The sequence below is a fragment of the Elaeis guineensis genome, chromosome 3, assembly GCF_000442705.2.
Source record: "Elaeis guineensis isolate ETL-2024a chromosome 3, EG11, whole genome shotgun sequence".
Taxonomy (NCBI): Eukaryota; Viridiplantae; Streptophyta; class Magnoliopsida; order Arecales; family Arecaceae; genus Elaeis; species Elaeis guineensis.
In genome coordinates this window covers 4,489,048-4,505,731 of record NC_025995.2, presented here as the reverse complement: position 1 = coordinate 4,505,731, position 16,684 = coordinate 4,489,048, and the positions used below count along the sequence as shown (strand labels likewise).

The 16,684-nt window shown below is 36.1% G+C and overlaps 1 protein-coding gene across 6 annotated transcripts in view; it reads left to right on the top strand.

Moving 5' to 3' along the window:
* LOC105037443 (protein EMSY-LIKE 3) overlaps positions 1 to 9,692 on the top strand; it is a 10,160-nt gene extending 468 nt beyond the window's left edge. Inside the window, exons 1-6 of one of the 6 annotated variants that reach the window (XM_073253574.1) lie at positions 3,914 to 3,932; positions 4,056 to 4,177; positions 4,270 to 5,076; positions 7,982 to 8,184; positions 8,398 to 8,507; positions 8,627 to 8,870. In XM_073253574.1, the coding sequence (XP_073109675.1) occupies positions 5,007 to 5,076; positions 7,982 to 8,184; positions 8,398 to 8,507; positions 8,627 to 8,792 (549 nt within the window). In that variant the 5' untranslated portion in view covers positions 3,914 to 3,932; positions 4,056 to 4,177; positions 4,270 to 5,006 and the 3' untranslated portion in view covers positions 8,793 to 8,870. The other 5 variants (XM_073253575.1, XM_073253579.1, XM_073253578.1 and 2 more) reach the window with 5 other exon arrangements.
* The last annotated feature ends 6,992 nt before the right edge of the window (positions 9,693 to 16,684 follow it).

Here is a 16,684-nt window from a genome sequence, read left to right as displayed (position 1 = left end):
ATTACGTTCTTTTTGGCTACTCTTAAAAAGACAATACCTGTTGCATAATGCGGTGGCCTGTCATAGAAAAAAGAATAATATGTTCTACAAAAGCATTGGCAATTAGATATTTCAATGGTAGCAGTATACTGCACCGAAGAATTGAAGCTAAGTTGATGCATGAACTCTGCAATTTACTTTTCTTCTTTACAGATAAAATTTCTTTTCAACCTATTGTAAATCTCATTTTAAATATTATTCTTGTTGTTTGAAATGTGTAGAGTTTACTATTTCAAAAGTCATCATGGATCATAGTCTGTATCATTTTTTTTTTTAAATCTTATTTTCTTAAAATAGATTTGCTAACTTTTTATTTTTCAATTTTTTCTCTTTTTTTTGTAGAGTCTGAATTTCTTTTTTTGTTATTTTTAAGCTTTATGCTACAATTTTATATGCTAGAATTGTCAAGATAAAATTCAGAAAGACAGCTCTTTTTTCTAGATATCAAACAACCTATATTTTATTTTTGATATTTATAAAATATATTCTACAAACCTATCTTATAGCATTCTTGATTTTTAGATTTATTAACATTAATAGCATAAAAAAATTACTATTATTATTATTATTATTATCAATTAAACTCTCACAATGCGAGGATTGAGTGCTAGTTTCAATTCATTGCAGTTCTGATTTTAATTTTGATTATGAACTAAACGCACTCTAACACTTTTACCAAGAGAATGCATGGTCAAAATAAGCATCAACTGTATCTTAAATAAGTACAAAGAGAACAACTTACATCCAACCTGAGTATAGACAGATCAGATATAAAAGTATACTCATATGCATCTAAGGAAGCCATGCAAAATTCTAAAAAATCTTGACATAACCCTTTTCACACCTTTGCAAGCCTTGACATTAGTTAGCAAATCCATCAGTATTTCAATAACTTTTCTGAATTTTTTTCATTCAGTAGCTTAAAAATAAAAATAAAAAACTGAATAATAAATATTTCTGAATTTTGCATATTTTTCTATAATAAAAATATAAGAAATGTTTTGGATGTTTCCTATAAAGCTTTGAATATTTCGTGTTCAATATAATCTGCATATAGTCTATATAAAGCATCCAGAATAGATATAAGAACCATTGCATTTTTTTTTTTTTTTAATGAATGGCTGCTGTTGCACTCGATTGCAATGAGATTATTGGATTTGAGGGCAAAAAATAATATCTGATGCCAGAAGTGCTTCACAATAACAAAATATTAAGTGACCTTCCCTGATATAGTCAAAATACAAAACTCAACAGTATTATTTGGATGCAGCTATGAAAATGTAATAAATCCATCCATATAAAAAATATAGGTGGATTTATTAGAAATGAAATAAAGATAGATTCTTAGTCCGCTCCAAGATCAGCTTAGCTTGACAGGCCTCAGGACAGCCCAGGCCCACTCCAGCCCTAGGCATATAAACAAAATCCTATATTACGAATATAATTTACTTCTAAAGTATCTTAGATTTCTATTCCTCAAATGCAAAAATATTTGTATTCTTTGTTGGACTCATCAAGTGAAAATACCAAGCCTTTCATCAAGTGGAAAATAATGATATGCTATAACCAAGAGAAAGCATATGGGGGAAAAACCAAATAATCATTTTATCAATAACTAAATTTGATTTGATCAAGTTTTAAATTCTAACATACATAGTTCACTAACCAACACGCTATTCTTTGAGAAAATTAATAGTAGAAAATATAGAATACTGTAAAATGGTCAAATGATGAGCTATTTCAAAGTAGGGTTGATTATATTGAGCTTGCTGTAGCTTTATTGGATTAGCAAACAAGCCGAACACAAGCCAACCTTTTAAGCTTGTAAATAAATAAAGCAAACATGATCAAATCTAGCTTGCTTGTAGTCAGCTTAATATAGTATAAATGTAATTAAATATAATATTTATGTTATCAATTTATCATTTAAACTAATCAATATATAGATATACATCAAATAATTTGCATAAAACTGCAAAGCGTGTATGTCAATCATTGGATCTAATCAGAAGGCCGTGCTACTTAATTACAACAACCACCATAGACTTGTAAATGACCTTATGGTAACTAGTGACGGCTATTTAATGCAGGACCAACTAGGTGTGGAAATGAGCTCAACGTGAGCAAAGCTATGCCAAGCTCTAACTTAGCTCATTTTTTATGCAAGCAGAGGCCTAGCTCTAGCTTATTCATGGTTTGTTACCTCCTTGTATCCAAATGCCGAAAGTAGGATAACTGCAATGATTACACAAGATAACCTTTTTTTTTTTTCTTCCAAATTAGCAGATAAGGTTTACACAAAGTAAACCACCGGGAATAAATTCTCTCTTGTCCTTGCTTTGCTTATCTCGCTTCCAAATAGGGCCGGCTTAAGTCCCAACCCTTCTCTTATTTAAAATAAATAAAAATAAATCTAAAGAAAAATACTAACTGATGACCAGACTGTTGGCCGGATCGATATCCATATAAGTTGAATAACTATAAATCTAGACCGTAGTTATTTGTATATCCCGTGCAATTTGGATATTGAATTCCATTTTCATCCCTTATGCCTATATTATTTAGTTTGGTTTTCGTTATTAAAATGCTAAAAAAGTCTGGTTTGTATTCAAATAATATCCAATTTATAACTATATTTGAATAGAGAAAATATGGGTAAACTAATATCTCATTAGTATCTCTTTTCGTTCGTACAAATATAAATATGATTAATATCTCATTCATATATATTTTTGTTTAAGTTAAATACAGATCTCAATTTTGTGATTCAATTAATATTTTATATTCTTACTTATAAAAAATATGGATCTGGAAATGGTAAATCAATGTACAATTTGCATCATATCCATTTTTAGCCCTCTTAGATTATAGATTTGGTGCTTCTGTTGGTTGACATCTCTTAACAGTTTCCATTGGCAAAGATTTAGAATTCAAATTAGATATTGTTCTGAATAAGGAAAAACATTCTTTGCCTATATAAATAAAAAAAATTCTCTTTCCTAAGCCAATTTTTCCATCAGTCCAATATAATCAAGCTGGCCCTTCGAGCAAACATAAAATCAGATCAAGACTCTGATCCATATAAAATAATAAGTCATTTTAAGTCACCTATTTGACTCTGACGTAATATATTTTGCAAGACTCAGTCCTTTATCGATCTAATCAAACCTATCAAATCTAATCCTTCAATCCTTATAATTAATTTTAAAATAATATAAATAACTAAAATCAAGAAAAATGATAAACAACTCAAAACTCGATCTAAACTATTTCAATCCCATAAAACTTTATCCTCATGTCCAAAGTTAGATCAAAGCTGAATAAATATGTGCTTGCTGTATCTTATCCTCTTGCTTAAAAGACCACGAACAAAATATGTAGGATGTGAATAAAAAAGAAAAAAACAAGAGGGTATGTTTATCATCCACTCCACTGTAAAATAAAAGATCTCAAACCTAATCACAACCATCCACTGTTTAAAGTAAATTAGTTAACCCAAAGCTCCAACTTTCGTGACATGGGCCACGTCAGGTCCAGCCGGACCAGCCCGGTGTCTGAGAAACGAGTTCTTGGGGAAACGGAAAAACGAGAGAAACGCCATTGGACTGCCCTGTAGCTGTGTTATCTTTTTTTTAAGAATGCCGACGGGCAACTTACCTACATCTTTCGCCTTGGTTCTTTTCTTTTCGACGAAGGTATCTTTGTCTGACGCATCGGCGACGGCACTAGGGTTTTCTTTTCGATTTCCGTTACTTTTCCGGCTACCGACGGCCGGAGAAGCTCGCCGGAACGAGATTTCTTACGTCTCTCCGCGGGATCCTTCCTTCATGATCAATTTCGGGCCGTCTTCGTCTCTCTTCGCTTGATGGAGTATTTGAAGAACGATAGCAGCGGTATCTCTTGTCTTCAAGTCTCGAGAATCTTGCTGTTCTATCCTTTTTACGTTGATTACTTCGTTTTTTTGTCGTACTCATTTCTCTTTTTTAGAGTTCTTGTGTGATTTTGATTGTTTTTAGGGTTTTTCGGTAAGGGTTTTGGGATTCTTTAAAGCCGAAGTAGGATTCTTTGATGCTTCCTCTTAGGGATTGAAGGATTAGGGTTTTGATGATGGAGGAGGGTTCGAGATAGCGTTTGCGAGGTTTGTAGTTGTCTTTGGGTTTCTTGAATCGTAAGCGAGCTAGAATGGATGATAATGTGATTAAGTTTTCTTTTTATTATATCTTGATACAGGAGTTCAAGGGTTTTGAAGATGTGATAGTGGTTCCCATGATTTATAATAGCACAAAAGTGTTAATAAATCGAAACTGAAGGTTTGGATGCATCGGACTGGACTTTGTAGCTACTTTCTATCCAGTTTTTCTGTTAAGAATAATCATCGGAGAAGCAATGATACCATTCCAATGGATAATTTATCTTCATGAAGTTGGACCTTAGCGCAACTCATGCACCAAATGCAAGTTTGAGTGGATTAATGGTTTTATCTAGACCAGTCGTCAAAAGCTTGATCAAATTATTTTAAGACGATGGTTCATATGCATACTATATAGCACTATGATTGTATTTGGTTTTTCACTATTTGTTCGGGGTTTTAATTAGTCCCAGATATGCTATGGATACCAGTTTCTGTGTGTACTTTTGACTTGCACTCTTAGTGGTACCTTCATGAACATTGTGTAATTTTTTTTTCAGCAAACATTCTTTGTTTTTCTCATCCGAAGATTTTCGGTGTAATTATTTTCTCCCCCCTCCAAAGCTTACCAGCCATTTCTGTAAGGATCTATCATGATTGTGTATACTTCATAGTTTATGGTTAGAGATGGACCATCTTTCCTCTTATGAGCTCTTGATAAATTTGTATTGAACTTCTGGAGATACAAGTAATTCATAAATTAAAGCAACTCATTGTGGTAGATTCAAGTTTTGATGGTATGTTTCTTGCATGTAAATTGTAATACTGATATTGACACATGGCAATCCATATGGAGGGGAGCAGACATATTTTGCTTTGGCATGGTGTGAGTTGTTATCTCAAATATGGTAAGTGGTCTTAGATTAATTGAGTTTCTAAAGCTAGGATTGTTCGACTTTTTCAGTTATGTATGGATGTGTATTGACCAATATGTATGTAGTTTTGAACTTTTATTGATAGTTAAGAATGTTAAGTGATGATGTTTGTGTTGTAAAGTTTTGATAGTGGAAACAGACTGATATACTACATGTGGCCAATGGCGCATTTGTCATAGATAAAGGTAAATTCTAAATAAGTATTGAGATATGATCTTAATGACTGAGTGTAGTTTTGAATTCTTATTGAGTTAAAAACGTTAAGTGATGATGTTTGTGTTGTAAAGTTATGATAGTGAAAGGAGACTGATATTCTACATCTGATCAATGGCACATTTGTCATAGATAAAAGTAAATCATGAATGAGTTAAGTATTGAGAGGTGATCTTAATGACGACTGTCAAGTGGAAAAGTCTGCTATCATGTCAGGTTTGGAGAAAAGAAATGGTGCAGATCCGGGTCAAATGAGTGATTGTCAGGGCAGAATCTTAAGCTTGAGTTCCAAAATATGAGGTGTAGAGTCTACCTTTGCATTAAGTGAAAAATAAAAAGAACCAGAAATTTGTTTTAAGTCCTATCTATTCTTTTATAACGATAATGATAAAGGCGAAGTCTATCAAAATATGTCTGGGCATTTTAGTCCTTTTATTTAGAAAAGGATCATTCTTATCTGATTGATGTGTGGAGGGGCCTTTGAATTTTATTTTCTGGGAAAGCTGAAATTCTGTTCAAATGGGTGACAAGCAAGTAGTTTGCAAGAAGTTATTTGTAATTTAAGTGAAAGAGTCAGGTAAGGTGCTCCTAGGATCTAGATTGATGTTAGCTAGGATGTTGTATGAATCTAGCTTTGAGGGGAGGAGGGGACAGATAAGTACTTAATAGAATATAATGTGTGAAAGGGTAAAGTAGATTATTTTTGTGGGCCACAAAGGGCCTAAGAAATCATTGCTGGTGTTGATGGAACCAGCACCTAAGTTATGATGCCACACTATCGAGAGAGAGAGAGAGAGAGAGAGAGAGAGAGAGAGAGAGAGAGAGAGTATCTAATATTTCAAAGTTCGACTGCAAATCTGAAACAAATCCACTACCCTGATTGTGTTTGCATATATTTATATATCGATACGGTCTCTTAAAATAAATCCAAACTTAGTTATTAAACTGATCTTCTTCTAGAATTTCCTACTTAAAAGAAAAACTATAACCCTATTGGAGATAAAATACTTGCATGGCTCACTTACTGTTCACATGGTTATGAAAAGCCATATCAGTGACTCAACATAGTATATAAGATACTAAATATATTTTAAAAAGGATCTGCAAAAATAAGTTGTCATTAGTTATGTCTATCAAGTTTATATAATAGAATAAAAATTTGAAAAATGGGTCTTGATGAAATAGTTGACACGTGTATATTGAAATGCAATTTGAATCTAAAGAAATTAAAATCTGGTTAATTGGTGATCTTCGATACAAGGATTTGTAAATACAGTAATAATAGATGAAAAATTAACTGATAATTAGTAAATTGATTTCTGAAACCATGTCTTCCCATGGAAATTGGATTAATTTCATTGTAAAATTTTGAGATCGAGCTTGAACATTTATCACTCATTTTTCATTTCATAAACTAAAAAGATTCCATGTATTAAAGATATAAACTGGGTTCACTCATACTGAATATTCTTATGAGCCTAGCATCTTGTTTATGTAAAGCCTTGAAAAGCTGAAATTTTTGATTATAATCACCTGAGGATTAGGATTTAGGCTTCTTCATTTGATAACTTGTCATCGGTCAATGGGAAGGCTTTTGTGGAACATGTTGATTTTAACTAGTTATAAATTTTTTACTGGGCAGTTCAAGGAGTAACATAGTCAAGGTTGACCATACTTACAAGATTGGCTCTCCCGAACAATTTTGCTGGTGAGAAACATTTGGAGTTGGAAAATATCTTGCAAATTTAGCAAAAGTTTGGATGACATCTTTTGCTTATGAAAGAAAGGTACCAAACGGTAGGTCTTACTATTTCTACTTGTTCCATTAGGAGCATTCCTATGCCATTTCCAAATAAAAGGTGTGTATATCGAGGAATCACTCGTTCGTGTGACACCCCATCACTCAGGTTGACTTTCTCTCTTGAAAGCATTTAAGAGAATTGGGATAACAAAAAGATATTTCTAAGATAAGATGTTTAATTTGTTTTTGAGTTATTGATCATTGTTAGTAGCATACACGGCTACTTATTGGATCACCAATAGAGCTTGTGGAGAACTACTTGAGTTGGCCTTTTCTTCTTGTGGGAAATCTTGCTTTCCATTAACATGCCAGATAGGTGTTTGACTGCATAATAACTTCATGCAAAATAAGGTTTCTCTGGGAACTTGCTTGATATAGTTTGATTTTTCAATTTGTTACCTGAATTGCAGGAAATCTTCATCCAGTGGTATGCTTCAATTGTATCACAACATGTTCATGGAAAAAAAAAGATCATTGTTCTTTTTAGTTAAATGATAAAGAAATTTAATTGCAAGTACAGGATGCCATTTACATGTTGAGTTGTTTTTATGTTTAAATATAGTCTGATGGTTGCAATAGTGTTTATGCATATGCCTTGATTAGAAAATTATCAGTGTGGAGTTTTCTCAAACAATGATTCTGTGGTTACCTATTTATTAGACATTATGCCTTGGGATTTATGGATAACCTTCTTTGCTATTATAAGATTCTTGCATCTTCAAAGCATCAGTTCTTTTGTATGCATTTGAAGTTTCGATGTTTATGGTCACATTCTATCTTATGATCCATTTCATTTCTGGTGCCACCATGTTAAAGACAACTTATGTGCACAACTTCATCATTTTGCTTACATATGTGTAACAGGAACTGATGATGATCTTCCCAATTACCGCATCATTCGGAATTCTAGGGGCGTTCTTTTGTCAGGACCTATGAGGATCCCTTCTGGACCAATATCTCATCAGACAGATCTAGCAGACATGGAAGTTCAAATTCACTGCATAGAAACTGAGGCATATGATGCTGTTTTAAGAGCCTTTAATGCTCAGTCTGACGTTCTTTCATGGGTACTTCCCACCACCTTGATATGCTTCTTTAACATCATACTTTTAAAAGTTCCTTATACATAAATAGAGATATTTACATGATTATTGCTAAATTCTATTCCTTATATTTCAATTAAATGTTTGATTATGGTTTCTGTACGATTTATTCTGTGACTGGATTTTTCCCATTATTGTATTTGTTTCTAGATTCATCTCCTGCATATCTCTTTGTAGGGCAAGGAAGGACTCATAACAGATCTCAGGAAAGAACTCAGGGTTTCTGATGCTGAGCACAGAGAAATTCTGGCGAAAATCAATTCAGATGATTCAATCAAGTCCATAAGGTGGGTTATTTTTTTTTTGTTTCATTGTTCCATCAATATGACTGATTTATGGACTTCCAAGTAATGATGGCTTCTGCATGTTGGTTTGTTGGATAAATTTTTCAATTGAACTGAACCAGGGAATGGCATAAGAATACTGATGCTGAAATGACAGCAGTGAATCTTCCTGGTTTTGAACCGAATTCCATCGGTCAGGTATCTCGTAAAAAGTTAAAACCTGGGCAAATTTGCGCAGCTGGATTTAATTACAAGAACATCTGTAAGAAGAAACATGATCTAAAATGAGGATTTATATATGCAAATAATATTTAGAGGGGACATGTATGAGAAAAAAATTGGCAATGTATAACAAATTTGCTCCAATTAAGTCCCATGGTATCAAAGCAGTATTAGGTTAGGAGCTTAGTGAAGCTCGACTGTTGCTCAATAACTGCAAGCATGAAACAAAGAGCAGCATCCAGACTTCTACACATTTATTCCGTTCTTGGTCATTGCAAGTTAGACGAACTTACAATGGAACACCGTTAACCATACTTACACACTGGATTAACATAGAAATATACAATGTACCTTGGAATGTAATTTAAAAACAAATCACAATCTGTTTTATTCTAGTGATATGATGCCATTGTTGTGAACCATGTACAGTGTTTTGCAGCACTTCGGCAAATAATAAACACAAAAATAAGACAGTGAAGGTGCAAAGCTTAGGACATGTGCCAAATCAAAGTGAAGAAGGGAAGAAGAATCGCAAAGCAATATTTTCAAATCAAGAGGGGCATAATAGAGTAATTGTGAAGATTTAAATTATGAAGGACATTATGGTTGACTGGATAACTTAAGGATGCACGAGACTCTTGATTATCGGAGCCATATACTTTCCCTGATGTTCAGCAAAAGCAAGCTCCATTTCGCAAGGTTCCCTCGTGCCATCACTGGCGAAAACAGCAGCACCATACGGAGAATCCCGTCTGATGTCATCCAACTTGAACAGGCCTACTCCGAAAGTGTAACTGATGGGAACATATAACATTTCATGGTGGGCTTATTGGGTGATTGCAGTCCATTTGTAAAAATAAAAACAGAGGTGTAATTTAGCTGCTGACAACATCAATTTTTTATTTTTTTTTAAAAAAAAAAGAGAAAAGAAAAGGAAGCTATAGCTCATTGAGCAAATTATGGATCTCCTTAAGATGTTGGAGTTACTATAGTTTAACCCAATTTTGAGAAAGGTTTTAAGTTTTTTTTAAGCATCAACAACAGTTGATGGAATCAAAGCCACAATTAAAAATATCGCCTCAAGGATAAGAACATGCAATATGTGCACTACTAAAATGTCAGAAATTTGTTAGGCCCTTTCATCATTAAGCAATTTAGCATTAATAATTAGCAAATAGCTCATCCACTTGATCTTGGAGACTCGCAATTAACTCATCTGTTCTAAATAACCTAGTAACATTCACAAGAGTCAAGGTACAGCAGTCTTGGAAAGTCAGAAGATAGATAATTTTATGTTTGACAATCCAAAGTATCTCTTTTTTTTCGTGACTTTCATAAAACCAATAAGCGGCTCAAAATCAAGACTTTTAATGGACAGATTCTCATTTTTATTAAAAAAAATAGATATGCAGAGAAAAAGAACCTTGCCGAGACCACCGAGTTTCTCAGCATAAATGCATCAAATCCCAATGGACTTAGAATTTCTCTTAAAAAAGCGAAAACAGAAAATCCCAATATATTCTTATAGTGAAATAGATTTTCTTTTTATAAACATATGTATATTATTGCCATTGTATAGCAATTTTTTTGACTGAATCTTCCAACAATATGTAATAATCATGTGATTTCACTAAACAAATCATTATTTTTTAAAAAATAATGGATAGACAGAGAAGAAAAATCTTTAGTAGATTACTCACCAAATGTTTCACTAGAGATGTGTGAAAATCAATAGACTCATACCTCCTAGAAAAGTAAAAACACCAAATTCAAAAATATTGTTATGGGTGATCATTATAAATAAATAATAAATTATTACCATCCATAATTTTTTGCTCGGTATCTTCAAACAAATGTAAAATGACCATGTGATTCAAAATTAATCCAGCCAATTCAACCACAACTACATAAAAACTAATTTAACAGAAATCTTTATGCCAAGAGCTGAGCGATCCAACACAAAATATAAGCAATGGAAGCATGACGTGCTCTTTCTAAGAAATAAACAAAGATCTGTTTTGGCCTCTCAAACATTTCATTTAGTAAGCCAAATAGTGTCTCCCTGACATTTGATTATCCTCACTTGCATCAATTTACCGAAGTTAGGCACCTAAGAGACATTGCACAGTGGAGGCCATTAGAACCAAATATGATCCTAGATGCTAGGCTTTAAGGTGGGTGCTATTTATGCAATGGGAACCTCAAGCTAGCATCAAGCTCAATTGGCCACAAGCCAATGCCACCAGCCACATGCCAAGGACAGTCCTTGTCTGTACCAAAATCCAAAATCTAAAGTCTTTCAAAAAAAATTATCCAGGATCAAAATCGTCATTAATCTCAACTGTTTAAATAATTATATTATAGATAAAATATAAATAATAAATATATCACCATTTTAAACTTTAATTAGTATAATATCCATGAGTATCATTTTCAACAATATTGAGGCAGTGCTATCATCTATCCATGTCATCCAATCACGAAAGACCTTGTTAGCTTTGAACATGAAGCCTACCATGAAAGAAGTGTAAGCATGTCTTAGCACCAGTATTTGCTCCTTCAATCTCATCTTAGTTCTGATTGCACACGTAGATCAAGTAATATTGGCATCCACTATTATTAGAAGAAATGTTTCAATCCTGGACTCTTCATCAAACTGAAAGTGCCCAAGTTAAGGGTTACTGGTTCTTACCATAATATGTATTAATTAAACATGACATAATAAATATATCAAGTATTAATTAAACATCAATATAAATAAAATAGAAATTAAAATTTATATAAAAGCATCAAAATTCTATTTGTTGAATAAATTTCTACCCAATTTCAGCACTTTTTATTTTAAAAAAGAATTAAATATATAAAAATATTTCAAACTTTCTGATTGATTTTTAGGACATACCTAACAACTTTAAACACTTTTTATGTTCACATGATACAATTATAATGCATATTATCATGATATCATCTTATACAATTCCAAATTGCTCCAACCCCCCTTCCCTCATCCCCCCTTGAAAAAGAAAAAAGAACATGAAGTAACATGTAAAATATCATACATGATCATTCAACGAAAGAACAAATTTATTTAAAATAAAAAATATATCTATCGGTTCTACCATTGTGTCAACTAAATAAACAATGATAACAACATGACATAATAAATATATCAAGTATTAATTAAATATCAATATAAATAGAATAAAAATTACAAATTTATATAAAAGCATAAAATTTTTATTTGTTGAGTAAATTTCTATCAATTTTGATATTTTTTATTTAAAAAAAATTATAATATTTAAAAATATTTCAAACTTTCTAGTTTATTTTAGGACATACCTAACAACTTTAAATACTTCTTACGTTCACATGATACAATTATAATGCATATTATCATGGTATCTTCTTATACAATTCAAAATTCCATCTCCTATCAGAACTCCAGGACCCTCTGACCATCTGATCACTATCGCAAACTCCCACAGCTATTGGATCGTGCATTCGTACGAAAATCAAAGTGAAACAGGGTGTGGACCGCAGTAGATCGTGAGAAACAGGCCTGGAAATGGCCCCCATCCATGGTAGACCGTGGAAAACGTGCAGGAAAACCAGGTAGTGGTCCACGCCTCCTCGTGTGGACCAACGGTCCATGATGGACCATGTGAAGAGCTGCGGTCAGCACCCCGCATGCGCGCATGCACTGGGCCCGCCTACGCACTGGGCCGCAATCTCTTGCGTGCGCTCGTGCGTCCGTGAGCCTTGACTGCGCCGCCCAACCTACCGACAGCCTCCGCCGCTCTGTGGGTCGTGCTAGCTTCTCTCGTATGTAATTTCGCTATCTAGACTTCATTTGGGTTGATCTTAGATTCGTTAGACTTCGGTATTCGTCGCAGACCTCGCTGTAGGCTCGATATGGATCGAATCTCGAAGCATCAAATCTTAATAATCTCCATCTCAATTCAACATTCGGTCTCCTCCTAACTCTGAGAGCTTCAGGATCTCCTCGCTCCCATGTCCTGGGACAAACATCTGCTAATCATGGATGGACAAACATGGGAGTCAAACCAGTCCGCTCGATCTCATCTCCATCATATACTATGCTTTTCCTGACCTGAGACTTGCTCGGGATATCCTCTTGCAGCAATAGGAATCTCACCCTGAAATATCTCCTCTCATCCTTCTGAGTCTCGCATCTCGTACCCGATCCACCTCCACCTAGAGCTCTATCTTGCTCTGGACTCCTCTTGGCTCCTGAAGCTCCATCTCGCACTGAGCTCCCCACTAAGTAGTAATATTCTTTCATCCTCTTCTTTCCCTCCAAAATAATCTTATTGCCGTGCATGACCTTCAGGATTTCTTCACCAGCTTCTGTTCTGTAGCCTTTTGAATCTAGTTTGCTCAATAAGATATGATTCCATCTGAAATTGGATATGTATCGTACCTCCTCCAATCTCCTCACTATACCATCATGTGTCCTCCAACTGATCATTCCAATACCTCTGATCGCATAGCTCGATCCATTCAACAAATAAACAGTGCCCACACTGCTCTCCAGAGAGTCAAACTGCTCCTCTCTGTAACATACATGACAGATATATGCAGAATCTAAAATCCATTACTGAAAAAAAAATAGATATTTTGTCAGATATCTTCAAGACATCATCGTCTGACTTGCTACTGATGTCACTGCAGTAGCCTTCGTCCGATCCCTAAGTTGAGAGCAATCTCTGACTAGATGCCCTTACTCCTTACACTGGTAACATCTGATCTTGCTCAAGTCCTCATCCTAGACTTGGACCGCCCTCATTGCGATCTCTTATCGCTCCGTCTGCCGCCTCTTGCTCCTTCAGAAATCACCAAAGCTGAGCTGCCGCCTAAGCTCGAAGCCAGATTCTTCCATCTGAGAATCTTGTTTTGGAGAATCACCACGGTGTCCTCGTCCATGTTGATAGTGCTTTTTCTGACTAAAAGAGTAGTCATTAAGAACTCATACGAAGGAGGAAGCGATATTAGCAAGATCAGTGCCCTGGTATTCCCCTTAATTTGCTCGTCAATGCTGAGGAGATCAATGAGGATCTTCTGAAAGTGACCGAGATGCTCCTGTATGCTCTATCCCTCAATCATCCATAACTGATAGAACTGCCTCTGAAGGAAGAGAGTATTGGTGAGAGACTTCATCATGTACAATTCTTTGAACTTCGACCACAGCATCGTTAAAAAAAACTCGCCAAGTATATGGATCACCACCTCATCCATTGGGTACAAGCAGATCATACTCACTGCCTGCATCTAGAGCCACCTCCAATTCTGTACCTCTATGATAGTCGGCTTCTCCTCGCACAAGAAAGCATCGATCAACCCTTACTGGATGAGCACATCCTTCACTTTCACTTGCCACAAAAAAAATTACTCTTTCCATCAAATCTGTTAATCTCTATCTTGATTGAGCCTATCTTCTCCATCTTCAATCTTGCTCACCACCACCACAACCTGCGTCTTAGTATGCCTCACTCTGATGCCACTTGTTGGAGATGTCTGGTCAAGACACCATCTCCACAGAAATACAATCAAATACGTGGATCAGCCAAAAGACTTGCCTCCATGGGACATGCAAGCTTTACTATGAGAAAATAAAAAATTATAAGAGAAGATCATACCTTCAACCTTCGTACACCCAATTTCTCTTTCACAAGAAGCTCTCTTTCATAAAAACTATCTCTAGGAAGATCTCCTAAACCTCTGAAGTGATCGCTGTCTGCTGTCTGATAGTCTGTCTGAAGCTCCTACTCCTACCCTCTATCGGTGCCTCTCTAGGACCTACTGCTGCTGTCTATCGAACTACTTCTCTCGACTGCGCTCAGGTCTCTATCGATCACCATGCCATAGTTCTTCTTAAAGATTTCAGATCGTCTCTGCACAGGAGTTCCAAAACGAGTCCAACGCAAATTCCATCTCCTATTAGAACTCCAGGACCCTCTGAGCCATCTGATCACTACTGTAAACTCCCACAGCCATTGGATCACTTACCCGCACGAAAATCAAAGCAAAATAGGGTGTGGACCATGGTACGTGAGAAATGAGCCTGGAAACAATCTCGGTCCACGATAGACTATGGAAAATGCACGAGGAAACCAGGTAGCGGTCCATGCCTCCTCTTGTGGACCGACGATCCACGATGGATCGCATGAAGAGTTGCGGGATACACCCCATATGCGCATCTGCACTGGGCCCACCCGCATGTTAGGCCGCACTCTCCTATGCACCGGGCTATGCTCTCCTGCGCACTCACGCATTCATGGGGCCTGACTGCGCTGCTGGCCCACCACAGACCTCTGTCGCTCCGTGGGCTGTGCTAACTTCTCTTGTACATAACTTCATTGTTTGGACTCCATTTGGACTGATCTTGGATTTGTTGACTCCGTTCGTCGTCACGGACCTCATTGTAGGCTCAGTATGAATCGAATTTCAAGACATCAAATTTTAATAATCTCCATCTCGACTCGACATTTGGCCTCCTCCTAACTCTGAAAGCTTTTGGATCTTATCGCCCTCATGCCCTGGGGCAAACACCTGCGGATCATGGATGGACAAATATGAGAGTTGAGCTAGGCCGCTCGATCCTATCTCCGTCGTATGCTATGTTCTTCCTGACATGAGACCTGCTCTGAGAATCCTCCTGCGGCAATAGAAATCTCACCCTGTGATAACGCCTCTCATCTTTTCGAGTCTCGCATCTTGTGTCCGATCCACCTTCACCTAGAGCTTCACCTTGTTTTGGGCTCCTTCTGGCTCTTGAAGCTCCACCTTGTATTGAGCTCTCCATCAGGTAGTAATGTCCTCATCCTTTTCTTCTCCTCTAGAATAACTCTATCATCATGCATGACCTTCAAGATTCCTCCACTAGCTACCGTCCTGTAGCTTCTCAAATATAGTTTGCTCAGTAAGATAAGATTCCACCTGAAATTGGATATATATCAGACCTCTCCCAATCTTCTCATTACACCATCATGTGTCCTCCAGTTGACCATCCCGATGCCTCTGATCATACAGCTCGATTCATCTGGCAGATAAATAATGTCCTCACTACTCTCCAAGGAGTCAAACTACTCCTCTTTACAACATACATGATAGGTGCATTCAGAATCTAAAATCCACTGTTAGAAAAAAATAGATACGTCATCAGATATCTCCAGGACATTATCCTTTGACTCGCTACTAACTGTCACTACAGTAGTCCTCGTCCGATTCCTGAGTTGAGAGCAATCTCTTGCTAGATGCCATATCTCGTCACACCGGTAACATTTGGTCTTGCTCAAGTCCCTCGTCCTGTACTTGGACCACCCTCGTCGCGATCTCCTATTGCTCCATCTGCCGCCTCCTACTCCTTTAGATATCGCCAAAGCTGAGCTACTACTTGAGTTCAAAGTCAGATTCTCCCACCTGAGAACTTCATTCTGGAGAATCACCGTAGTGATCTCGTCTATTTTGATGATGCTCTTCTCTATTAGAAAAGTAATCATCAAGGACTCATACGAAGGGATAAACGATGCTAGCAAGACCAGTGCCCTGGACTTCTCCTCAACTTTCTCGCCAATGTTGAAGAGGTCGGTGAGAATCTTCTGGAAGTGGCTGAGATGCTCCTACATACTCTTTCCCTCAGTCATCCGTAGTTAGTAGAACCATCTTCAGAGGAAAAAAATATTGGTGAGAGATTTCATCATGTATAACTCTTCGAGCTTCAACTACAACACCATCGGAGAATACTCGTCAAGCACATGGATCACTATCTCATCTACTGGTATAAGTGGATCGTACTCACGATGGTGTTTCTGCTATAGTGCTTCAAAGTTCTTTTCGGTCTTTATCAAGAAAAAAAAAGAATTTTTTTAAATCTTTCTGGTGCTGATTTTTTTTTGATCATTCGATTCAATATAGATGGCACTGATTTATCCATCAGT